The sequence below is a fragment of the Myotis nattereri genome (assembly GCF_964212035.1).
Source record: "Myotis nattereri genome assembly, chromosome: 6".
Lineage (NCBI taxonomy): Eukaryota > Metazoa > Chordata > Mammalia > Chiroptera > Vespertilionidae > Myotis > Myotis nattereri.
Window position 1 is genome coordinate 53,212,203 of NC_138081.1, and position 27,767 is coordinate 53,239,969.

At 36.0% G+C, this 27,767-nt stretch overlaps 1 protein-coding gene across 1 annotated transcript; it reads left to right on the forward strand.

Annotated features, from left to right (window-relative positions):
• The first annotated feature begins 605 nt into the window (after positions 1–605).
• On the forward strand, positions 606–27,742 carry UFL1 (UFM1 specific ligase 1). The gene is made up of 19 exons (XM_081094308.1): positions 606–741; positions 1,911–2,056; positions 3,106–3,134; positions 5,106–5,203; positions 5,729–5,843; positions 6,634–6,764; positions 7,081–7,139; positions 9,183–9,329; positions 10,600–10,775; positions 11,921–12,100; positions 16,128–16,248; positions 18,568–18,684; positions 21,565–21,682; positions 22,918–23,084; positions 23,168–23,298; positions 24,197–24,277; positions 24,605–24,690; positions 25,856–26,036; positions 26,662–27,742. The coding sequence occupies exons 1-19, from the start codon at positions 665–667 to the stop codon at positions 26,878–26,880; spliced, it is 2,379 nt and encodes a 792-aa protein (XP_080950434.1). The 5' UTR covers positions 606–664; the 3' UTR covers positions 26,881–27,742.
• The last annotated feature ends 25 nt before the right edge of the window (positions 27,743–27,767 follow it).

Sequence of the window (27,767 nt, forward strand, 5' to 3'; positions counted from 1 at the left end):
TCCCCAGGCGGAGGCTCTATCCACTGAGCCAAACCAGCTAGGGCCATATACATTTATTACCTTATGTTTATATTTCTTCATTATTTGATGGGACTGATCAACTCCATAGGAGAAATAGGAAAGGCTCTAGAATGCATGAAATTAATTCCCAGCCTTTATGATATCCGAATTATTCATCCTTGTGCAAACAAATTACCTTCAGTAATGTCTCCTAATATATATATATATATATATATATATATATATATATATATATATATATATATTCTCTGGGCCCATGTAAAAATTAAACACGACTCCCTATAGAGGGGATGCTAATACAGGCGCCGGGCAGAAGAAAAAGAAAAGTGGTTAATTTGATTATCACTGCGCGGGAATATTAGGGATAATGCAAACACAGACTCACACTAAAGGAACACCTAACGGCCTTGGCCCAGAACTCCTGGCCCGGCTCCCCGCAAACCACGCCGGGCGGACACGCCTCCCGCGCGGGGTGGGCGGGGCTGCGGCTCTAGGCCGGTCCCGCCCTCGCCGGCGCGCGCGTTCGGTAATTGCTTGGGCGGTGGAGTCTGTTGTCCCTCCGCGCGGCCCGTTCCGCCGGGCTTCCGCCGCCCGTGGGCTGACGTGTCTGCTGTTTCTCGGCGGCTCGACCAGTAGGGCCGTGATGGCGGATGCCTGGGAAGAGATCAGGCGGTTGGCGGCCGACTTCCAGCGGGCGCAGTTCGCCGAGGCCACGCAGAGGTGCCCGACCCTCCCTCTCCTTTGGGGCGTCCAAAATAGCCCCTGGGCGGCCACCCCCAAGATCCGAGGCCACTGGTCCCTGGACCCTGACCTCGGACTTTCCCAGCCTCTGTCGCCATCCCCGTCTCACCCCCACTCCTCCAGCCGGGGTGGTGGTTCCGAGTGTAGTTCTGGGCCCGGAAACCCAAAACCTGTGTTCCGACCCCCCAGACATGCCCCAGCCTAGCGCTAGCGCGCCCCGCCCCCACGGGGGCCCGGGCTGCGGGCTGGGAGCTTCCTTCGTGCCCCTTTCTTCCTTCCCGCCCCCTGGTCACTGTGGCATCATCGCCTTTTGTGCAGTTCCCGACCTAGAAAGAGCGCGAGAGGCGAGGGTAACCCCCTCGCACAGTACCTTGCAAATACTGTGTTGACTCTGAAGAGACATTTTGCCTTTCTGCCCAGCAGAACAGAGGTGCTAGGCCAGACCCGTGGCCCCGTCTGTCATTTTAGGGCCTCCTGGATGCTGGCCGTTGCTACCAAGCCACTCGTTTGGGGGGGATGTGTCCGGAGCGCCCTAACTCTGCTTGTTTAACAAAACACGTGCAATGCTAATAGAATCCTCGTGCAGCCATTGTCTGTTTCTTGCCATTGTGTTTTTGTTCCTTCTGGGGCCGAAGACCTTAATCCCTTGATGCTGTATTTTGCTGCACACAGCAAACCAGGACGCGCACTGGGCTCCAGAGCCTGGGTGGCAAAGGGTTGCAGCTCTGGTTTCCCTGGGCCAGATCTGCCTGCGGACTGATTGTATGAAGTGCCAGGGTTTTTTTCGACCTAAATTATGCGTCCTCACCTTGCTATTCAGATTTGAGCATTAGAAGCTGGCCTAGGAGAGAGCAAACTTGAAATCCATGATAGAGTGATTTGTATCAATTACGTACATGATTTAAGGGCATGAGAACCTGCTTACTCCCAAGGGCTGCTGTTTTGGGGTGTTTTTTTTTTAACTCACTGAATTAGTATCGTTATACTAATAAAAGGTAGAGATATTATAATATAGAGCCTAATGATTCTTTACCCAAATGTTAGTTGTTTGTTTTTTACTTTTAAAAAGCCCCTCTTTGTACATTATTTTAATTTTATTGAGCACCAACTGTAACAAGTGAATTTTAAAAACTTCTTGTTTCCCTCAGGTTGTCAGAGCGGAACTGCATTGAGATTGTGACTAAATTGATTGCTCAGAAACAGCTAGAAGTAGTTCATACACTTGATGGCAAGGAATATGTCACTCCGGCCCAAATTAGTAAAGAAATGAGAGATGAGCTACATATCCGAGGTGGTAAGTAATTCCTTAGTGTTTTTTTGTTTTGCTTTTCCTTCTGGTTTTTTGGAAGGGAAAAAAAAACCCTTAAAACCATGAATAATAAATTTTTCTGAGGTTTTAAGACACCCATCTCAATTGTCAATATGGTTACAGCCTTAATATTTGAGCTGATTCAGGTAAACATGATCATATAATTTAAATGAAGTCAGATAGTGTCATTTTACAAAATAACATTAATATTTTGAGTTATATGTCTGTGTGTGACTCAATCAGTTGTTTATTTTCACAGTTCCTGAATTTATTGCATGACACTGGGGAAGTTACTTAGCGGCCTATTAGAGTGGTAATTATGAAGATGAAACAGATTTTAAAGGATTATAGGTTGTTGAAAACCAAAGCTGTGCTACCATGCCTTTTTATTAAAACTTACCTTTAAGTAGTTGCAAATTAGGAAACAATTCAATATGATGCTACACATATTTTATTGTAGGAAAACAAGCACACACAGTTTTTGTTTGTCTTTTAAAAATTTGTACAAACTACAGAGCTAATTTGAATGCTGATTAAAATAGAAAAGAACTATGAAAACAACTCTTCATTAGATATTATCACATATACCCTCCTTGCTTGTTTTCTTTATTTTCCTGCATAGTATTCATAAAGTATTAGCTATTATTTAGAATACTTAACAGATTTTCTTTTTCTAATGGATGGGAGTCTACCAATTTTAAATAATTGAAAAAAGTTCATCTGAATTTAGTTATCAATATCTCTTTGGTCACAGTAGATAATTGTGAAGGGAGATAAATAGCCTTCATAGGTCTGGTCAACTTGTATATCAGTTGATGCTTGTAATTGGCCTGATGTGACACATGACACATTGAAAATAAATTATAAGCATGAAGACTTACACAGCTAATGGTTTATTTTTATTGCAGCCATATGTCTTTTGTAGGAGGAGGACTTCGACTGTCCAAAATGTAAATCTATTAGAATTTACAGTTTCTGGCTAGTGTGTACGTATACATAATTAAAAATAAATGGATGTCTTTTTTTTTTTAAAGGTCGGGTAAACATTGTTGATCTGCAACAGGTAAATTTTTAATTCATAAAATTTTTTCCTATGATTTGTTCATTTTTTGATACTATGAATTTTTTCAATGTCTTAAGTATTTACTAGTTACAGGTATCAGATTTTGTGTAATATTTGTGAAGAAGTAATTACATTTCTCACTAATACATGGAATCAGTTTAATAAGTCCAGATATATTTAATCAATTTAATAAGTTATTTCTCAGTTGACTTACTTATTCTTTATTTTTACCAAATAAACTCAAAATTGACATTTTATATAATTACAGGACTTATGTAATTTGGGGAGAAAAACTCATCAGTTTCATGTTCACTTGTTTTGAGTATATGGAAGTAATAGACATACCAGGTGTACCGGTTAATAATGCAGATTTTTTTTCAATAGATGGAGTTACACATGTTGATATATATGCGATTTGATATGTATGCTATTTTGTTGTATTGACAACAGGCTTCAAAACTTCATATGTCAAATTTTCTGAAGGTACTAACATCTTAGATATTTTTACACTTACAAATGTCGAATTTTGTGCCAAAAAAGAGCATTTACGGTAAGTTTTAATTCATTACTTTTATTTTGAAGAAAAGTACTGCTGAAAGTTATCATACACTTCGGGAAGCTTATGGTGAACATGCTCCATTTCAAGATACTTGTGAACACTGGTTTAAACGCTTTAAAAGTGATGATTTTGATGTGAAAGACAAAAGAACGTCCAGGTCAACCGAAAAAGTTTGAAGACCAACGATTACAAGCATTATTGGATGAAGATGTGTGTCAAACTCAAAAAGATCTTGCAGAAAGATTAAACGTTGCTGAACAAACAATTTCTGATTGTTTACAAGCAATGGGAAAGATTTTAAAGGAAGGAAAATGGGTGCCACATCAACTGAACGAGAGACAAATGGAAAACCGAAAAGTCATCAGTAAAATGTTGCTTCAACGGCACAAAGAAAGTCTTTTTTGCATCCAATTGTGACTGACAATGAAAAGTGGATTTATGTTGAGAATCCCAAATGCACAGAATCATGGGTTGATCCAGGTCAACCATCAACATCGGCTGAAAGGCCAAATCGCTTCAGAAAGAAGACAATGCTCTGCGTTTGGTGGGATCAGGAAGGTGTGGTGTAGTATGAGCTTCTAAGACCAGGTGAAACCATTAATACTGATTGCTAACGACAACAAATAATCAATTTGAACCACACTTTGATAGTGAAACGACCAGAATGTGCCAGAAGACATGGCAAAGTAATTTTGCTTCATGATAACGCACCATCACACACTTCAAAACCAGTTAAAGACATGTTAAAAGATCTTACCTGGGAAGTATTAACCCACCCGCCATATTCACCAGACCTTGCTCCTTCAGATTACCACTTGTTCTGATCGATGGCCCACACACTTTCTGAGCAGCACTTCAACATGTAAGAAGTGGAAAACTGGGTCTCTGCGTGGTTTGCCTCAAAACAAGAAAAGTTCTATAGGGACGGTATCCACAAATTACCTGAAAGATGGGGAAATGTGTAGCTAGCGATGGACATTACTTTGAATAAAGCACTTTTGATGTTTCTCTTAAAATTACCGTGTTTTCTTTGATTACAAAATCCACATTATTAACCATTACACCTGGTATATAAAACAATAGAAGATGTTTTTAGAAAATATAAGTGCACATGTCACCACCGAAGTATACTGTATACAAAAAGCTGGTGAATCTTGTTGAAATGGTGCCTATTATATGAAAATGTAACTTTTTAACACAGACTTTCCTAGCAAGTATAAGTGTAATTGTTCAGAAATGAAAATAAATAAGCATTAAGCCTCTGCTTTTTTATTTGACTAAGACTTTTACAATATTTCAAATTTAAAATCCAGCTAAGACTAAGTTTTTAAAAAGGTAGTTCTAAATATATAATTTTGAACTTAAGAAACAATATGAACTTATCACTAATAGAGTTTATATTTATTTCCCAGGTAATTAATGTGGATCTGACTCATATTGAAAATAGAATTGGTGACATTGTTAAATCAGAAAAGCATGTTCAGCTAGTGTTGGGACAGCTGATAGATGAGTAAGTACAACATTTAAGAGCGCACTGTTGTGTGTGTGTGTGTGTTTTAATGTTAATATTTAAATTTAGAACAATTGTGGCTAATTCAGTATTTTGTTTAGAATTCATGATGCTATTTTTCACTATAAGGATCATTGTACTTAAAAAGTAAGTGCTTAATAGTGTGGAGTACTTGGAAATAATATAAACCTTAATTTTTTTCTATTAAAGCAACACAAAACATAATTTTTACAGTCTTCCTATATGTAAAGCAGATTTGTTCCAAAAATATTAATAAAAATGACTGCAGAATTTCTATTGTTTAAAGAAATCCCAGCATTTATCATTTGATTAACCTTATATTTAGCTACATTGATAAGAAAAAAAAAATGATTTTCCAAATGTGAGTAATGAATAGTGTTTACCTAAACATACTTCATTAATTTGGTGCACACATTATTGCACCAGAAATTAAACATAAAATATAGAGGAAAACCATTTCATTATTCCTAATTGTTTTTTTACTTGTTTGTTTTTATTGTTTAGAAACTATTTGGATCGGTTAGCAGAAGAGGTAAATGATAAATTGCAAGAAAGTGGTCAGATAACCATATCAGAACTGTGTAAAACCTATGATCTTCCTGGGAACTTTCTCACACAGGTATTTTTTTCTTAATAGTAAAATGTGTCTTTAGAAAAATAAACAAAGAATCAATGTTTTTCAGTTCCAATTTTTCTGAATATCACAAACAGTATTATGAAAGCTCGTTAAGAAGTTAATTGAAAAGCATTTTTCTATACCATAAAAGTATCAGCTAGGCTGACTTAAGTAGATTTAACTTATCTTGGGATGTGAAATATATCCAGACTTATTTCCAGACTCCAGTCATATGGTAGCTGTGGAAAAATACTCTCTGGAGGTTACTAAGAAATCAGGTTTTCTGCCAGTGGAGATTTCTGGGCACAGATAAGTTGTTAATACTTGTGTCAAAGAAGATAATTTTTCAGGTCTGTGTTTCCCTGGCTTGTAAATTCTTGTAGTAATATTTCTCTCTCTCTTTCTCTGTTAGTGTTAGAAGCTGCAGAGAGGGTCTTCTCCAAGACTCGTGTATTTGTCTTGGCTGTCTGTATGTTTCACATTGCCTATATCTAGAAAAAGTGGTTAATCATGTTTATTGTACATTAGAAATAGCCCTTATTAGCAGGTAACTAAGCCTTTCAACATATCAGCTATTTGACTCATTCAGTTCTTGGCTCTGCCATGAGATTATGATGTTTCCTAGATCCTAAATCTTGACTTTGACTTACATATCTCTTTATGCTTGTTGGAATTTCTCAATTATATGATTAATACAACATCAGCATGCAGCATGACTTTAGTAAGACTATAAAAATGTGTATGTGTGATTTTTTTCTCTCAAATTTATAAAAATTTGCATTTTTACCCCCAGGCACTAACTCAGAGACTAGGTAGAATTATTAATGGACACATTGATCTTGATAACAGAGGAGTAATATTTACTGAAGCTTTTGTAGCTCGACATAAAGCACGCATCCGTGGACTGTTCAGTGCTATTACCCGGTAAGCATGTGTAAAGTCTGAATATTTCTTTAATCTTGGTTTGCATCAAACACAATAAAGGCAGGGCAGATAGTTAAGTATCACTAAATCTGAGGTAAGAATTTTGGTGGGAAAGTAAATTGATCCTGGATTGGGGAGGCAGATCTATTCCCCTGGTATTTCAGTCGTATAATTCTTATTAAGGGTGTACAACTTGATGCAGTTTTTGCCCTCATTTATTTTAAATTAATTGATGTTTTTCATAAGCTATCCTAGTTATTTTTAATTTATAAATATGTATATTAAGTAAGGCTTTTTTTTGTTTCTTCCCATAAAGGCCTACAGCAGTGAATTCTTTGATATCAAAATATGGATTTCAGGAGCAGCTTCTTTACTGTGAGTTTGGTTTAAATTTTGTCACTTAATTAGCTGCTGAATAGACTGTTAATATAAAACTTACTAATTATAATTTTACCTCTTTTAATCTTAAAACTTATGTAACTAAAATATATCTGGTTGAAAATTTTTTTATACCAGTTTTCATGTACGTGTCTGTGATACCCACAAAACATTTATTGTTGGCTACCACCAGGAGAGTGGGATAAAAAAAAATCTGTGTATGTGTGTGTGTACTCTGTTATACATATACATATATAGAGAGATTTAGAATTTTAGTATTAAGAATAATTTTTACTTTGTTTCTTACAGATTTTTGCTACATTTCCTAATACAGAAGTAAATAGTGTTTGTCTAAATAATTTTACAATGATTTTATAGTGGTAATACATTCTTAGCATTCAAACAGACTAGGAATATCTCCAAAATCATCGTGGTTCATTATCTATTTTGTGTGTTTATGAAGCTTTTTGAGGGTTTGAGAGTTTAAAGCTCTGCTGGAATAATTTTAAAAAGCAATGGCTTGATCTTTTGAGTCAGATATCTGTGAAAATATAAGAATTAAACTGAAAATGGGAAATCAAGTATAGTACCAAAATTAATTTTTATTCCCTATGTTTTTCTGAATATGGAGTTAAATTTACATTTTTAAATATTTAAAGTTAAAATGATATACTTTGGAATCTACATAAATGGGGGTTGGTGGAGTTTCATTATAATACACAGTTCTTGAAGTAATTCTTGACAGTTAGATAACTTTGGTCTGAATTTGGCACTTAAAATTATGTGCTGCAGTCTATTGAGAAGTCTAGACTTTTCTGATGAATTCTAGTTTATTCAGTTTAAAATTCTGAATTCATATGTAAACTGATGTTTATTTCTGTTAAAGGTTAATTTTCATAAACCTTTATGCAAGGCATCTTTTGAATGTGCTTGCTGATTCACTTAGAAATAATTCTGCTTTTTTTTTAGGGAATTTTTATATTTTGTCTAGTTAAATGTTCTTATTTAAGTAAAAACTATAAATTTGGTATTAGTTACAGCACTACCCACTTCTCAGACTGGCGTCAGTCTTTTGATGTTGATGATTGTGGTGGGGGTGGGGCAATTATATATAGTTAACATGTAAAGAGTGCTTAATATACTAATTATGGATCCAAGCATTTTACATGAATATAACCACCCTATGAAAAAGGTATTATTATTATCTCCATTTCACAGATGAAAAAATGAAAACAGTAAAATGACTTGCCCAGTTTTTGTCAGCTAGTGGGTGTCAGAATTGAGATTTGGACTTAAGCTGTCTACATCTGGATCCATCCTCTTAGCCATGGCATTATACTTCTCTTTATAGATACGGTTAAAATGTGTTGCTTCAATTTAAACAGTGAAAATGTAATAACTTTTTTTTTTTTTTAAGAGAGAGGAAGGGAGAGAGAGAGAGGGAGAGAAACATCGATGTGATAGCAAAACACAAATTGGTTTCTTCCGCACTCCACACCAGGGAGCTGATACATCCACCTGGGAATCCAACCAGCAACCCCTTGAGAGAGAGGACAACACCTCAACCAACTGAGCCACACTGGCCAGGGCACTTATAAAAATGTTATGGCTTAATTTTAAACTGTTGTTTCTAATATGATCTAGGTATCTTGATTTTTCTAAATATGAGAAAATTGAATTTGGTAACATCTATTCTCAAAGTATTTAGTCATCTCCTTTTAAGCAAATCATGAGATTAAATAATGGCATGTTTTTCCCCAAAAAAATTACTCAAACTAAAAACTTAGTGTTATTAACTAGTTTTTACAAGTTCTGCATCTTTACCAAGTTGCAAAATTTTCTGAATTAATGACCTGAGTATTCTCATAAATGTCAGGAAAATTTTGTCTGAAACATAATGTCTTCATTTAGTCAATTTAAACTTTAAATTGCGTTTTTAAAGGGTAAGAATAACTAAATTGTAAAATAGTAAAGTTTTGGGGTTTAATTGAGACTCATACCTGCTCTCATTTATTTCTACTTGTTTTGTTTTGTTTTAAGCTGTCCTTGAAGAACTTGTTAATAGTGGACGCTTACGAGGCACTGTGGTTGGTGGGAGACAAGATAAGGCAGTGTTTCTACCTGACATTTATTCCAGAACACAGAGTACTTGGGTGGATTCCTTTTTCAGGCAGAATGGCTATCTAGGTAACTTTTTTCTTCTTCTTTGAAACTGAAACTTCTTTCTAATACTATCCACATTCTTAGAACTTTTGTATTAGCCCTAGGAGTTGACCAGCAAATTATAACGGTTCTCTTTGAGTGTGACAGTAGCCACACTGCAGGTTTTTGTGGGTCCTAGAAACTGAGTTTAATTCTATAGTATTGAACTGTTATAGAAAAACCAAAAGCTGGCACTTCTTATTACCAACCTTCAAATATTTTTTAATACATAAAAAGGAATTATATTTATTATATTGTATGAAGTTGCCCAGTTTTTCTGTTTATTATACCTGAAAATATTAGAAATATTTTCATTGGCTATTAACTTTATAATGTTCCTTTTTATTAGTTTTTTAATATTTCAGAAACATCGACATTATTCTAAATTTGGTTTCTGAGGTTATGTCATTTTGATAAAGTAGATTGATTGGATTTAGTCATTAAAGCAATTAACAACAACAACAAATAAATATCACTTACTTTAATTTTATAACTCAAGTCAAACCACATAAGATATCAGTTTCTTTCTCAGTAATAAACTTGTATGTAAGTCATTAGTTTTCAAACACTTAAATGCATTCTAGAAATAGGGTTTAGCTTATGTTTTCTTGACTTTCTGTAATATACTTCCCAGTTTCTTCAACCATGGACTTGGATTAGAACTTTGTTATAATTAGTTTTCTTAAACATGATTACTTGGGGATGGAGAAAGGATGGTAGATACTTTCAATAACCTTAATGGTTTAAGTCTTCATTTTTTACTTTTGTTTTATATGCTAACTCTCATACTAGTTTAAATTAGACTGGAGAATTACTCTGTCCTAATTTGTCTAATGAAACATTTGAAAAATATATTCCACTCCTTTATTTAACTATAATAAGCAAAAGAAATTCCAGTATTTGTTTCCTTACTTAAATCATTACATTTTCCTTTACCCACCTTTTCTACTTTAATTTCTCTATAGTTCTCAAGTTTCCCTTTGACCCCCTCAGTTGAAGAGGGAGTAAAGCAGCTGGAATTGGGAAAGTACTTGAACTCATTTTTCTACAGATATATTTAGTAATAAAAATTTGGGAAAGTGACATAAGCAGGAAATAGGCTGTGGTACATATTTGAGCTTTATTCTTTACAAAAAAGATATAAGAACACAGTGCATTCACAAAGAATAGGGTTTGGTAGAAGTTAACTTTTTCTAAGATTTCTGAAAGGTGTGAAGATTGACAGTTCTGTTCCAACTTTGGGATGTATTTCTAGAATTCGATGCTTTGTCCAGACTGGGAATCCCAGATGCTGTGAGCTACATAAGGAAAAGATACAAGACTGCACAACTCTTATTTTTGAAAGCAGCTTGTGTTGGTCAAGGACTTGTGGATCAGGTGGAAGCATCGGTAGAGGAAGCCATCAGCTCTGGAACATGGGTTGATATTGCAGTATGTTTTTTTCTTCTCAACTTTTCTTTAAACCAATGACACTGATATTTCACTAGTATATGGCCATTTTAAGAATTAGGATACATAAAGGTCTTGGCTTTAGAGCCAAATTATAACAGTCATTGTTTCAATAAAAATAATCTTACTTATTTTATGCTTAAAGATTTTCTAGCTTTTGAAGTAAGGTAACATCTTTATATGGATAGTCAACATCCAGAATTCTATAAATCTCAAACAAACAATATAATCCTCATATAAGTCCTGCCATACAGAAACTAATAAGACTTCTCACACTCTTATCTGAGCATTTACATCTTCACTGGCATCAGGAATCATGTCATCGCTTTTGTTTATCCCTAATCCGTTAATCTCTGCTAATATGTTAACACAAGCTGCTTTAGCACTGATAGTCTTTTACTTAAGTTTTCAGTATTGACTTGCCTTTATTATGCCAAGAAGGTGAGTGTGGGTGTAAAGAATGAAACAAAAGGCCAATCCATTATACAGCAGAAAATTCCTTGTTTTAGATACATGAGCTCCCAGAGATTTTAGATATAAGTATTTATTTATTGAACAAATTTTATTAAGTGCCTTCTGTGTGCCAGGCACCATTTTACTTGCTGGGAATGTGGTATTCAGATAAGTTTCCTGCTCTCAGGGAGGGGTACTTTCATTGGGTTAAATAGTTAATGAAAATGATCTTTTCAGATACTAAAAAGAGCTAAATAGAAATATATTTTGGAGGTAAAATTATCAAGACTTGATAGAGGATTGTTTGTAGGTTTATAAGAGGAACTGAGTGTGACTTGTAGGTTTGGGACATGATCAACTGAGTGGAGGATGGTGCCGTTCATTAAGATGGGGGGAGCAGTGGGGAGGGGTAGATGGAGCTGGGAGTCTGGGACATGTGAAATTAGCAATGCCTTTTAGGCATAGGAATGGGAAGGTTAGGGTAGCAGTAGCATATACAGTTCCAGAACTCAGAGGGATGATGAAAGCAGAAATGTAATTTGGGAGGTTATCAGCATATAGATGGCTCCAAAAGCCATTGCATTTAATGAGATCTAGGGAGAGCACATATAAAACAAATGGTTTATCTGTATTATATTACATTTATACAGTGTTCATTTTGTTTGTAATTCCAGCCTCTGCTACCCAGTTCTTTATCAGTTGAAGATGCTTCAATGTTGCTTCAACAAGTGATGAGAAAATTCAGCAAACAGCCTTCAGCTGTAGTCTTTAGTGACACTGTTGCAGTCAGTGAAAAATTTATAAATGACTGTACAGAACTCTTCAGTGAACTGATGCACCAAAAAGCTGAAAAGGTATGCCAGGTTTCCTTTCACCTAGTAGTCTTAATAGTATTTCACATAAGAATCATCTGGTTATCTTTTAAAAAAGTGGGGTAAGCTGTACCCCAAAAAGGAGCACTGTTTTATACATCATTTCCTCTTATTGCATCATTTCTTTCTATTTCCTCTCCTGGATTTGTTTTTTCTCCTGTATTCCCATCAGGACATAGAAATTAGAATTTAGGGAGCTGATTTTATTAATTAAAATCATATAAATGAAATTATACATTTCACAATTGTTATATGAGGGTATTGTTCCAACATTAGAATCCATAAATATACAGTGTTTTTAATCTATTACTACACAGTATTTTTACTAAATCTGTTAGAGCCTCATTAATTTTACCTATTTGGGGTTCACAAACTGGATAAGTTAACTGATTAGTTCCTCAGAGCAATTGCTGTCAAAGTGTTTAGAAGTAGAGGTCATGCCAAGGCTGTTTTAAGGATATTCAATTCATGTTTCTAGTTAGCAGCACCATCCTATCCTATTTAATAAAAGAGTAATATGCAAATTAGTTGTCACTCCATCACAAAGATGGCCACGCCCATAGCCACAAGATGGCGGAGCCCAGGCCCCTCAGCCCCGCCACTAAAGTGTCCAGGCCTGTTGGCCAGGCAGGTGGCGGGGGAGGGGGGAGCAAGGGGCAGAGCCGGCGATCAGAGGGGGCAAGGGCGGAGCCAGCGATCACAGGGTTCTGGGGTCCCCTGCAGCCTCGGCCAGAGGCTACAGGCCTGGGCAGGGGCAGAGCTGGGATCAGAGTGAACTGCAGAGGAAACACCTTTTCTGACCGCTCATTGGCTGAGCTCCCTGTACGCCACTCTCAGTGTTCTTAGTAACTTGGGTAATAAGAATCCAAGAAGGTGATCTAGGGTTTTCCACCTCACTCCTGGAGAAAAAAAATGAAGGTCCACTGCTGGAGGGCTAAGAAATGTCATATCCTGCCCTATCCGGTTTGGCTCAGTGGATAATGCCTTGGCCTGCTGACCGCAGGGTCTCAGTTCAATTCTGACCAAGGGCATGTACCTAGGTTGCAGGCTCCTCCCTGGCTGGGGCCCAGGTCAGGGCTCATGCAGGAGGCAACCAATCAAAGTGTTCTCTCACTTTGATGTTTCTCTCTGTCTTTCCGTTTCTCTTCCACATTCTCTAAAAATCAATGGAAACATATCCTCAGGTGAGGATTAAAAAAAAAGAAAGAAATGTCATATCCTATGAAAGACACATCTTGAAAATGCCTAAATGCCTAAAGAAAGTTGTCATTTTTTCATGGTGAAGGGACTGGAGTCTGTGTTGATGAAAACACCTTGGTGGCTGTGGTGACTGGCAGTGGCTGCAGCAGCGGGGTGATGGGGCTGGCGCCTTCCCCTGATCAGCCTGGTCGCCTCCCACAAAGGGAGGCCAGACTGCGGCTTAGGCCCGCTCCCCAATGGGAGCAGGGAGTGGGCCTAAGCCATCAGTAGGACATTCCCTGAGGGCTCCCAGTATGTGAGAGGGGGCAGGCTGGGCTGAGGGACACCACACCCCCCCTCCCAAGTGCACAAATTTCGTGCACTGGGCCCCTAGTCTACTTACAAAACCTACTCACAAATAGGTAGAACAAGTCCATTTATCTTAGACTGTTAATAAATTTATGAGAGCTTATTAAATATTGAAATAATTTGTATTTATCTGTATTCCTTTTAAACTCTTTAATAATCTAAAAAACGAGATAATTTTCTACATTTGGCCTGCTAAGCATTAGAGAGGAGTAAAAATAACACAGGATTGATATCCGTAAACCTGAGTTCTGTTCTCAACTTACTTACTCTCTCTTTGACTTTGGAACAGTAGATCTCCAGTTCTTTCTTATCTTCAAAGAAAGGATGGTGATACCTACCTACTCTCAAAAGGATAAATGCTGGGTGGCTGAATCAGTTGGAGTATCCCATGCATCAGAAGGTTGTGGGTTTAATTCCCGGTCAGGGTGCATACCTAGGTTAGGAGTTCAGTGCCCGGTTAGGGCTTGTACAGGAGGCAACTGATGAATGCTTCTCTCACATCGATGTTTCTCTCTCTCTCTCTCAATCAATAAAAACATATCCTTGGGTGAGAATTTAAAAAAAAAAAAGGATAAATGTAAATAAAGGAAAGATGCTATATAAAATGTTTGCTGCATGTTAGCTACCAGCTACTAAGTGCCTATATTATTTTTACTAGGGGCCCGGTGCATGAAATTCGTGCACTGGGTGTGTGTGGGGGTGGGGGGGAGAGTGTCCCTCAGCCCAACCTGCCCCCTCTCACATACTGGGAGCCCTCAGGCGTTGACCCCCATCACCCTCCGATCGCCTGATCGGCCCCTTGCCCAGGCCTGACGCCTCCGCCAGAGGTGTCAGGCTTGGACAGGGGACCCCCATCTCCCCCCATCACTGGCTCTGGCCCCCGCCCAGGCCTGAGGCCTCTGGCCCAGGAATCATGCCTGGGCAGGGGCCCCCCATCTCCCTCTGATCGCTTGCTCCACCCCCCGCCCAAGCCTGACGCCTCTGACCCAGGCTTCAGGCCTGGGCAAGGGGACCATCATATCCCCCCAATCCCTGGCTCCGCCCCCCACCCAGGCCTGATGCCTCGGCCAGAGGAGTTGACCCTCATCACCCTCCGATCACCAATCACCGGATCGGCCCCTTGACCAGGCCTGAGGCCTCCGGCAGAGGTGTCAGGCCTGGGCAGGGGACCCCCAGCTCCCCGCGGTTGCAGGCTCCGCCCCTGCCCAGGCCTAACGCCTCTGGCCTAGGCTTCCGGCCCGGGCAGCGGGGACCTGCAGTGGCAGCGGGGGGCGCCACGATCGTGGGCTTCGCTTTGGGCCCAGGCAAGGGACCCCTAGCTCCTGGGACTGCCAGCTTCGACCATGCCCAGGTCCCATCACTGGCTCCACCCCTACTTCCTGCTACCACTGGCCAGGGCGGCAAAGGCGCCTGATTCTCCGATCATGTCTGGGGGGCAGGGCAAAGGCGGCCCCAGGGCCGCCTTTGCCCTGCCCCCCAGCTCTTAGCTCCCCCCTGGGTTTCCGATCACTGTCAGTGGCAGGGGGCTTCTTCCTGCTTTCCCTTTCGCCTCCCTGCATTGTGCCTACATATGCAAATTAGCCGCCATCTTGTTGGCAGTTAACTGCCAATCTTAGTTGGCAGTTAATTTGCATATAGCCCTGATTAGCCAATGAAAAAGGTATCGCCGTACGCCAATTACCATTTTTCTCTTTTATTAGTGTAGATTTGTGACCTTTTGCTAAAATAAAAACTTAATGTGGTCATCACTGTTTTTTCCTTGTGCTCCTGCTTCTAAACACAAATTCAGAAAAAAATGGTGATTCTATCATTTTGAACTGTCAGCATCTAGACATTTTTCTTTTGAAAACCAAAATGGAAATATTTTTAACATGAAAATGGACTTTTGTCGCTACAGATTTACAATCCTTTTCCATAATACAGAATCAGTTCATTGGAATAGTTCATTGTTCTTAACATAATATTTTTAAAAGCAGAAATCAAGAATGAGTCCAGGAGGAGTTTATATGCCAAGTGTGCAATTCATTTATATATGCTCATTCATTATGGTGGAGTGGGGTAGGGGGAGATTTTTTAAATCTTTCTAGTAATCCTACGCCTCCAAGTATGGCATTGGACTTGGGAGTCTCAAAAGAAAGGGAATAAGAGTCATCTGTTAAGCAGTGGTAAACAGCCAATAACAGCTGAAGAAGATTGTATTTGATGCTGTGTGATCAGTTGTTCAGAGAACAGATAGGATTTCTCATTAGCTGGTAATAGATACAAAAATCCAAGAATAGCAAAGAAAGAGACTGATTTGGGGCAAAGAGAAACAGTCTTAGTGGCAACTGTCAGACAGATCTCTATAGTCCGTAGAAATGAAACCAAACAAGAATAATTATGAGTATACAAACAACTTTTGTTTTGTGCTTTTTGTAATGCTACATGTTTTTGCCTACCAAAAACACATGTTTTATTTTAGGAAATGAAAAATAATCCAGTTCATTTAATCACTGAAGAAGATCTGAAACAAGTCTCCATTTTAGAAAGTAGTAATACAAGTAAAAAGGATAAAAAAGATGAACGAAGAAGGAAAGCAACAGGTAATAAATTATTAACAGATTCAAAGATGAGTTTTTTATTTGTTGCAGTGAACTCTGCATTTGCTAGGCACATTGAAATGCCTTTTATTTGTTCAATTCACCTTTGATTGCTAATACTAACCAAGTCTTTTACTAATGAATTAAGTATTGATTATAAAAATGGAAATATTGGTGATTACTTATTCTATGTTTTATTTGTGAGAGCTAAGTTCTTGTATGCTTGGCCCATCTCCTGTTCTCCCCTCATCTTTTATGTTCCAGCCCAGTAGCCTTTCTTTTTATTCTGAGTTGGCAAGTTCATGTCTACCTCAAGGCACTAGCTATTCTTTCTATCTGGAATGTTCTCTCCTGAATTTTAAGTAACAGGTTTCTTTTTGTCATTTAGAGATCAACTTTAAATGTCAGTTCCTGAGAGAGGCCTCCCTAATCACCCAAAATAGTGGACACAGTCACTCTCTATCCTATTATCTTGCCATTTCCCCCCCATCACTTTTATTATTGTGATGTTTTATTGTGATATGTTTTATTGTTTGGGAAACTTGTCCATCTCATTTTTTTTTTTTGTTTCCCCTAGTACTGTTTTTCCCTTGACATATTTTAGGTGTTCTGTAAATATTTATTGAATGAATGAATTTTCCAAGGATATACTACTTTTTTAGATTTTTTAAAAAAAATTAGAGTAACTGGGAATTATAATAGGTAGCACTGCTATACTAGTAACTTGCTTTTGGAAACTAATGTGTATTTTCTATAATTTTTATAGTAGGAACAACTTTTATTTGCTGTGGAAATTCACTCGTATTTCTTTGAGGTCGTTTTCTTTCCTCTTCAAAAGCCTTTTTCTACAGTCTTTCAATAATGATATTTTGAAATTTTTCTTTGTTCTTCTAGGAAAACTATATAGTAAATTGCTCCAATAAATCATAGTAGTATTCACAGCCATGGATATTTTATCATATTATTTGAAGATATAGTTATAAATTCACCTTAATTAATTGCTTGCACTATGTCAATATAAGTAGTCTATTTTATTTTCTCCTAAAAACTCAGAGTCATTTGGTGTTTTCTCTCTGGTAGTACTATTGTATTATAATAGTTGAATTACAATGCATGGAATAATGCCAGGTATGAATGTCTTCCCCATAAAAAACTTATTACCAATGCAATAAAAAGTACATTCACTTTAGACTGGTGTTTTTTAAAAAATTGTATATTTCTATCATAAAAGTAAGGAAAAATAAATTACAACTTAGAAGTATCTGATATGATGAAATTTATGGTAATTTTACTTAGAATTAAAAAAATCTTTATATAAATTACTTAATTTTATTGAAAAATGAATTTTTTATGAAGAAATATATTTTCAGTAGTTTTCAGTGTTTCAATCCCACTATTATATAAGTATTATATTTTGTGAATACATATTTTAAGTGTAAATATCTAATAGAGAAACACCTCAATAACATTTTTTACTTTTATTTATAGTGTTTTAGTTTGTTTCATAATTTGTGTGTTTTTTTAGTCTTCATTTAACCAGTAGGTGATTGGAATCTATATTTTTCTACTAAACCAGTTTAATATTAATGGTCCACATTTTTAGGTGCTCTATAATAAATACAGGAGTGGGCAAAAGTAGGTTTACAGATATACTATAAATAAATAATACAATGATAAATAATAATATAAGAAAGAGTACACTACAGTTTGTATACTCACAGTTGTAAACCTATGTTTTCCAACTGCTTTATTGAGTAGTTATATGTGAAATATTGCTTTAATCCCAAGATACAAATATTAGTGAGAGATACTTCAAGAAGTTTATCTTGTTGGATTGTGGAAGAATCAGAATGTCTCCTGTAAACATGGGTAATGATTTTTCAACTAAGAAGACAAAACCAAGTATAATTAAATTTGTGAAGTACTGGAATAGGGGATATTCATGAGACTGTGGTAACAGAAGGTCAAAATGAGGGCACATTTCTTTTGGGGATGAAAAGAAAGGAGGCAAATGAATGGATTTGGCAAAGAAAAAGCTCTCTAATGACAGAAAAGTGTCATTAGAGAAGGAGGAAGAGACTACATTTAGAGCACAGGGACTATCTAATAACTGAATTGATCAAATTCAAGAAATTTTATATTCTTTATTTATTGAATTTATGAAACTTTTTTTTAATAAAGATACTTGCATGTTAAAAAGTGGCTAAAAGTTTAATTATTTGACTTTTATTTTTCTTCTGTAAAGTATGACAACATAATGTCATTATTTTCTTAAAATGGTAATTAAGTTAGAGAATACTAACTAATGTCATTTTCCACCAGAGGGCAGTGGAAGTGTGAGAGGAGGAGGTGGGAGCAATGCCAGAGAGTACAAAATTAAAAAAACCAAGAAGAAAGGAAGAAAAGATGATGATAGTGACGATGAGTCATCGCACACTGGTTTGTAGCATTGTTTTACTCTTTCTTTGTATATGCATGTTTTTTTTAACATTTTCTAAGGTGCATACAGTTAGGTGTATATGCTTAAACAAGAAGTCCTTGCTATGCACACTGTCAGTGGTCAAAAATTTCAGTTACCACAGTTTAGTAAAATGACATTAGTCTCCCAACAACATGGTTCAAGGTATGAAAAATCAACATGGTTCAGTGGCCAAGGTATATTAACTGTGAGTAATTGCATAAAGTACTAACTTTACTGCTAGCTCCTGAACCCACAGATCAGCACATAAATAGCAGATGTGTCAGGATCTGTGACAATCGCATCACATTTCAGTTTGTCAGCGATTGATTACTATGCATCTCTTATTCACTTTATGCACAAAGCATGTAGTTGTGTTGCCTCATTGTTTCCCAGTGATAAATCCATGTGACATTTTTCAAAAATGGATAATCAAAAGAGAATTGGCCATCAAAGATGAAAGTGCAGCAAGTAAATAAAAAGTGATAACACTGGAACTAATCTATGAATCGAGAATAAATGGAGTTGTAGAAAAAGTAGCTGATTGTGAGAATTGACATTGTCACTGTTCAAGGGACTCCAGCTATGCAGCCAGTGGAACTTGGTAAAGGTGCGCTTGACGTAAATGAGGAAAATGGAGAAAACTTTAAAGGAATTCTCAGAGATGTTTCACAATGTTGAAAGGGTAAAGGATAAAATGTTGTAGAGTTGAAAATGGAGTAGGGCAACTTGCCAAGGCATAGAAAAGATACTTGCTTTGTATTATAGATTACAGATGAGAGGGAGCAAATGTTTAAACTATTCTTGATTTGTTTTTTTGCAGAGAAATAAAACTTTCATTCTCAATGTTTGTGATGAGTTAAATTACTGTGTACTAAATTATAAATATTAGTTTTGTTTTTCTCTTCCCTATACACCAGTAAGAACTTTTAATGTTTTCACAGACATTTTTAAAAGGTCACAGAACAATTGTAAATTTTCCCATTTTTAATTAAGAACACTTTGCATAGTTTTGGCTTGCATAGTCATTTTTATGGTCTTGCACTGCTTCGCAAAACAAATTATACTATTTTGTGAAAAAGGTATTTCTGCAAATTTAAGTAGGAATCTAATTGGTTAGTTGCTTCTACCTAAGGGGGAGAATTAAGTATATCCATCTTTCTTTTCCTACGCTTGTTAGTGTTTGATGTGGTTAAGTTAGCAAAAGACATCTTACTTTATTTTTCTAAATAAAATTAAGATACTTTGTTTTTGTTTAAAAAAATAAACTGTGAACCGCACATCTTTCCAAGCAAAAAGAGAAAAAAAATTGAAGTGATAATAATTTGAGATTTTTATTTTGCCTCTTCCACAAAGTTCATTAGGTATGAGCTAGAGCTGGGAGATGTAGACATCAAGTGACATGGCTTTAGCTATTAATGTGCTACTACTTGTAAGAAACAGTTGCTTAAGCTCTGTCTTTAAAGTATCCTAAGATAGGTAAAAAATAGCTACTGTCCTTGTTGCATAAAACAATGTTAATTAAAGGAAAAGTATCTTCATAGAAACTACTAGCTCTACCCTTATTTTAGATGTTATTGAGGCTATCCTATGTGGATTTTTAATTTTCATTGATAAATAGATTTCCCTTTTCTCCAGATGCAGTAGGAATAGGAGTGAAAGTGCATTTAAGAAAAAAATTTCTCTAATATCTGTGGCCTTAAGTAATTATTAAATGAGGCATGTGATACTCCTTTTATATGTAGATTATGAAGAGGGGCTATAAAAGTATACATAAATCATTCTACCCTAAAAAAAAAAAAGTGCTTTTATTGCTTTTGAAAAAGGGTTGTATTGTAATCTCTGAAATCAGGATATGTTAGTTTCTCAGCTAATATATAAGGTCAACTCAATGTGAAAGATTATTAGAAGGAAATACAATTTAATAACTTTAAATGCCCGCAGGAAGCTTAGACACTATTTGGTGTGAAAAAACAAATAGCAGATCTTAGAAAGAAAGGATAGTACTCATCTATTTTAAAGTTGTGATCTCACTACTTATATCTTGATGAATGGTAAAAATTGATTTTTGAGCTATTTTATTTTTTGCTAAGATTTTACTTTTAGAATCAGTACCTAATTTAGCTGAAAATAGTCACTTTTACACTTTTTTAATTAATAAGGGAAATATTATTAGCTTTCTTTATCTACAACCTATACTTTTCCAAGTAAATGAGTAAGCGTGACATTTCCACAATTAACAATTATTTCCATTACAGTAACTACATATAAATTTTCCTTGGCAAATAATTACTTTTGGAATTAAAAACAAATTATTGGTATAAAGTTATGAGGTTTCTTTTTAATCTATGCCTTTGCAAAAAAAGACAATTTTTAGCTTAATTTGACTTCAGTTGTGGTTTACATGATTATAAAGAGTTTTTTCTGAAGATCTTAGGTAAATTATAAGGATGATTTGACTTTTAGTAAAAGGAAATTCTGCTCAGTATTCATTGTTCAACAAAGAGAATTTATCCTTTCCTAAAAGATTTCCATCCATTTGATTGGATATCTAACTTTTTTAGGTCAAGGCGAAATTATCTTTATTATTTTCTGACTGACTTGTAAAAAACAGTCATTAAATGAAGTTAGTAAAATATAACTCAAAAGAAATGCCACTATATATCCTATTTTTAAAATTACTTCTGTAAGTTATTGTATTTGATTGGCAATTGATGACAAAAAAAATTAATATCAGAGTCCGTAGTGGGCAATGAATTAATTACCACCTTATTAAATATGTTAATGAAAATAGTTTTCTTTATGTTGCTCATTTGTTTGTTTTGTTGTTACTGTTTTCCTTATTGCTCATTTCTTTATAGGAAAGAAGAAGCCAGAGATCACTTTTATGTTCCAAGATGAGATTGAAGATTTTTTAAGAAAACGCATACAAGATGCGCCTGAGGAGTTTCTTTCTGAACTAGCTGAGTACTTAATAAAGTACGTATAAAACACGTTTTTTCTGTTTGATGATAGAAATGAGTTATTAAATTTTTGCCAAGATGATAGAAAACATATATTTTAGGTGGGTTTTTTTTCCCCAAAGCTTAGAATTTAGTCACCAAATTACAGACTTTGCCTGCAGAGGCAGTTCAGTAAACATTTGGGCAAGGCAATGGGAAATAAAAGACAAGAATGTGGAGGTGTCCTTGTTCACTGATCTTACAGTCGTATTTGGGTGGAAACCACCAGCACTAATCATTGGCTGGTCTCTTCCATGGCATGAAAAGTAACATCTAAAAGGAAGAAAGGACCATTTCCTATCTAGATTTGACAGGAAGCACACAGTGCACTATTAGGGAGAAAATAAAGTAACAAACTGCCTTCAAAGAGAATAAATTTAGCCCTGGCTGGTATGGCTCCACTGGTTGAGCGTTGTCCCATGCTGTGAAGGGTCACTGGTTCACACAGCCAGTGTTTCTCATTGATGTTTCTCTTCCTCTTCCTCCTTCCCTCTCTCTAAAATCAATAAAAACATTTTTTAAAAAGAATAAATTTGACCACACTAACTTAAAATGAATCAAGCTAAATTTATAGTTACAGAAGTCAAAGAAATTGAGGCCTACTTGACCATTAATAAATAATATGATCTTTCTTCAAATTGGTAGTCCCAATGTGTAAGGTTGTATAAATACAATCCAGGAACCCAGTGCATCTAACTTTTTGAATTTAGAAATTTAGCTTTTGTAATGAAATTTTTTTGTTCATGAATTTATTACATAATCATATTTTTATATGTAAAAAACTAGAGTACTTACTAATTATTTCCCATTCTTTAAATAATCTTTTCTGAATGGAACATTGAAAGTTTTTTTTAATACACTAATAAATTGGAGAATTTAAGGTATTATCCCTGAGGATGGGGAACAGATTTAGAGTCTACTATTCTCCAAATTAAATTTGAAAAAGCTGCTCTGAATTTAATTTGAATTGAAGCTTTTGTTGTTCTTAACACAATAACTTTGAGTATTTAAAAATTGAGAAAAATAAACCATTTAAGTTATAATTTGTGGGATGGAGGACAGATTCTTGTGAAGTATTCTCCAAATTAATCTTATTTGTTTAAAAAAAATAGAGATGTTTTTATAAACCTTATTTCCATAGAATCAAAAATTTGTATCTATGTAAACCCAGTACATTTTAAGTAACTGAATATATTTATCTTAAATTCACAGACCTCTTAATAAAATTTACCTTGAGGTGGTACGTTCAGTATTCATGTCTTCAACAACTTCTGCCTCTGGAACTGGCAGAAAGCGCACAATCAAGGACTTGCAAGAAGAGGTTTCAAACCTATACAATAATATTCGATTATTTGAAAAGGGGATGAAGTTCTTCACAGGTATACTTAATGCTATTTTTTATTCATTGATTCTCATAATTTTTCTTGTACATTCATTTTAATAAAACACCTTTATTTTTCAGATGATACCCAAACTGCCCTTACCAAGCACTTGCTAAAGACAGTCTGTACTGATGTCACTAATCTCATTTTCAACTTCTTAGCTTCGGATTTAATGATGGCAGTTGACGATCCTGCAGCCATTACAAGTGAAGTATGTTAGTGATTTTCTTGCCACTCTTTTTTTTTTAAATATATTTTTTAAAAATATATTTTATTGATTTTAGAGAGGAAAGGAGAGGGAGAAAGAGATAGAAACATCAATGGTAGGAGAGAATCATTGATTGGCTGCCTCCTGCACGCCCCCTACTGGGGATCAAGCCCGAGACCCAGGCATGTGCCCTTGGCCAGAATCGAACCTGGGACCTTTCAGTCCGCAGGCCGACACTCTATCCTTTGATCCAAACCAGCTAGGGCTTTCTTGCCACTCTTGGTGTGTTTTGTTTTGCAATCTGAGCATATTTTATTTTCTCATATCTGAAATAGTTTAAAAATAAAATACAGGAAAAATTTTTAGAAAAAATATTGATGAGGTTTTTAGGTCAAGTTCAGTACAGTGTATATACAGTTCAGGATTGGCAATATAACCAGTCTATTAAAAGTAATGCTGAATTGCTTGGGAACCAGTGGTTTTATTTTTTCCTAGTTATTGTTATGTCACATCCCTTTTTCCTGCTGAGTTACAAGTTTCTTAATAATGTTCATATTAGATTCCATAACTTTGCAATCATTTTCATTTAGGGACACCACTTATTTCAATATTTACACTAATTCTAAAGAGTGTATCTTTCTCTCCTTTCTCTTATACTGCTTGACAGATGGGAGGAGTAAGGCTGTAGCTAATCTCTTTGGCTGACACTATTAGCTAGCTCTCTGATTTGAGAATGTTTTTAGCATATTATTATCCCTCGTTTGAGCTAAAAAATTCGAGAACAAAGATAAATTCCTTTCAACATTCTGTATAGTAATACATGTACTTTTTTTTCTTTTTGTTTGATCTTATATCTGCCACCTTTCAAAAACACAATGCCGAAATAATTTTCCCCCCGTAGGTAAGAAAAAAAATTTTGAGTAAATTATCCGAAGAAACTAAATTAGTCCTCACAAAACTCCATAGCTCCTTGAATGAAAAGGTAAGTAAAGTTTGATTCTATTTAGATATATATTGGAGCTAGCATTTGTGATCTTTTGAGTAGATTTTTATAAAAAATAATGTTGAATTAAGTCTGAAACTAGTATTCTGCATTCAGATACCTTTTTGGGAGGTGAAGGGCAAGACCAAGCTAGGAGTGATTTACCCTCTTTAAAGTGCTAAATCACAATTTCACATTTAATGACAAAATAACCTTTATTAAAAATTGTATTTAGGGTGTAAAATTATAAAACAGCATTAAATGGCTGTATTTTCTTTAGGCAACTTTGTATTATAAAGTTAATTGTGGTATTTAACACCCTTTCAGAGCATAGAAGACTTTCTTTCTTGTCTGGATTCTGCAGCAGAAACTTGTGATATTATGGTGAAAAGGGGAGACAAAAAAAGGGAAAGGTAACACTGAATTAATCTATCTTATTAATAAACTAGAGGCCTGGTGCACAAATTAGTGCACAGGTGGGGTCCCTCTGGGTGGCCTGTGGGGATCAGGCCGAAATCTGCAGTCCAATGCCACCTGCAGCTCCTACCTGCCGCTCCCGCTTATCCAGGCCCCACTGCGCCTGCTGTGGGCTCGTGCCTAATCAGTCCCAATCAGGAGAGGCTCACACCGCCGCAGCAGCACTCACCAGCCATGAGCCCTGCAACTGACGCCCTCCCGAGGGGAGTGACCTGCGGGATCAGGCCAAAACTGGCTCTCTGACATCCCCCAAGGGGTCCCAGATTGCAAGAGGGTGCAGGCCAGGCCAAGGGACCCTGCTCGTGCACAGTCAGGGCCGGGGAGGGGCCACAGGAGGGCTCCAGAGCGTGTCCAGCCCCATCTCACCCAGTCCCAATCGGCCAGACCCCAGCAGCAAGCTAACCTATCGGTTGGAGCGTCTGCCCCCTGGTGGTCAGTGCACGTCATAGCCACTGGTCGACTGGTCTACCATCTGCCCCCTGGTGGTCATTGCATGTCATATGGAGTGGTTGAGTGGCCTTAGCATATCATTAGCATATTACGCTTTGATTGGTTGAACAGTTGACCAGTCACCAAATGACCGGACACTTAGCATATTAGACTTTTATTATATAGGATTCTTAGATGTGTTATATCTGAAATTGGAATTTGACTATCTGAATCTTGCATTGAGAACTGTTGTGTCTAAATTGTTGTATACCTTGAAGCATTTTAGTCTTAATAAAATTCAGTTTTCCTCCCTGACTCATCTTGATAAGGTAGCAGAATTGTCTAACCCCATAGTTGATCAAGCCTGGCAACTTTTTATTAGCTTTGTGAATTTCTTTACAGGAAACCTGTTTAAATCAGTGCTCTTCTGTTTGATCCCTTACAACTCAAAAGGCATACTTCGAATATCCCTGCTATATTGTTTTTTTTTTCTATCTTTTTCTAGCATATTAGTTTATTCATGCCTTTTAGAATTATGAGTATCTGAAACATATTTAAAAGGTCCCTTAAAATATTTATATAACTAGATAATTAAATTAGAGAAGTTAAAAATGAATACAGAAGGGAAGTACTGAAATTGGTGAGAATTTGTGTGTTTTTATCTTTGTTTAGGCAGATTCTGTTCCAGCATCGACAAGCACTGGCTGAACAGCTAAAAGTCACAGAAGACCCTGCTCTTATCCTGCACCTCACATCAGTCCTGTTGTTTCAGTCCTCAACCCACAGCATGCTCCATGCACCTGGAAGATGTGTCCCCCAGATCATCGCTCTTCTTAAGAGTAAAATTCCAGAGGTATTACATTTTCAATGCACTTGGAACTATTAAAGCTTTTAGGTTGCAAATATTTTTAATGGATAGATGTGAATCATTGTGAACACCGAGATATATAACATCATCTTCCTATTTCCACAAATGCAAACAATGAATTAGGAGATTGATTTTAAGGATACTCTTTTAGGATCCTATCTGATCCATGATAAAGAATATTCTAAATTTAGAAATTAAGCTTTTGGAAAAGACATAATAATGTTCAGTCTTTCATTTCAGCTTATTCAGGTTTAACCTGCCCTTCAAGGGCCCCTTAAAATTCTTCATAAATTCTGCATAAATTCTTCTGAGAAACTCCTCAACTAAAAGTAATTTTGGCTTCTTTGAACTTCCATATCACTTTGACTATATCTTTGGTGATAGAAACAAGCCAAATCAACTATTAAAATAACCTGAATTCATGTTTTCTGTCTCCTAACATGTAAACTCCTTGAGAGCAAGGACCTTGATACATTCAGCTTTCTATTTACATGGCCAGGGATTTGTAAAGATGAAGACCTTCAGTGTGTATTGGTTGAACAAATCCTACTTTGTTCCACAAAAATTAAATCATGTTTGTTAACTTTTCTTCTCCTTTCTCTTTTCACAGGACCAGCATACACTTTTGGTAAAGTATCAAGGATTGGTTGTAAAGCATTTAGTTCATCAAAATAAGAAGACTGGGCAGGAAGAGGATCCCTTGAGTAATGAATTAGACAGTGAAGAAGAAGATAGCACCAGTACTACTCGGAAAGAGCTTCAAGAACTTTCTTCATCCATTAAAGACCTTGTTCTCAAATCCAGGAAATCATCTATGACAGAAGAGTAATGAACTTAATTTACTTTTGCCATGTAGTAAACGTTTTTCCCCAAAGTTATTGCTGAGTTATAAATAATGTTTATTTCACAATCTCCAATCTCCCATTAGCCCACAATTTAGTTAAAACAGTACTGTTGTATTCATTGTAAATTTTATAAAAATGTGAATTTTTGTAAATTGAGTTCTCCATGGAAGATTTCTTTAGACATTATAACTCTAAAAATTATACATTTATTTTCTTTCCGTGTACTGAATGAAGAATAAATTTTCTGATGTCTTTCATTTCTAGGAAAGGGCTCATTTGTTGTGTTATATTTCTAATGACATCATATTTTTACATTATAGGCAAAAATTTAAAATGTGGTCATGTTTTTTTAAAAAGAAAAATATCCCTCTGCTGTCAAAAATGAAAATTGTGTATTTTATTTTAAAGTCAATATAAAATGCTTCAAAAATAACAGAAATTTGCAAAATATTTTTTATTGCTGAGCCCTTGCTCTTATTTCTGTCAGATAGAGGTTCTTCCATCTTCCCACAGGAGTGAACTGTTATGCGGTTGGAATCTTTAGGGATGCTTTTACAGCGGAAGAACATCTAAGTAACCCATGTGTTCCTGTGTTCTATTCTAAAACAAGATGCTAACAAAAGTAAGAAAGAATAAAATTTGCTGCTAATAGGTATGTCATAAGTTACCAATGGAATAACTAAAAGTGTTATCCAAATATTTTTTCCATTTGGCATTAATCCATTTTGCATTTCTAAGTGTCATTTCTTTAATCAGTAGTCACTCTAGCAACTAATGCTTTGTTGTGGAGAGATTTCTAAGTGTATTTACATCATTGCAAGCTTTTTAAAAAATAAAAACCCTTATAAAGAACTAGGTATTCTTGTTTTTC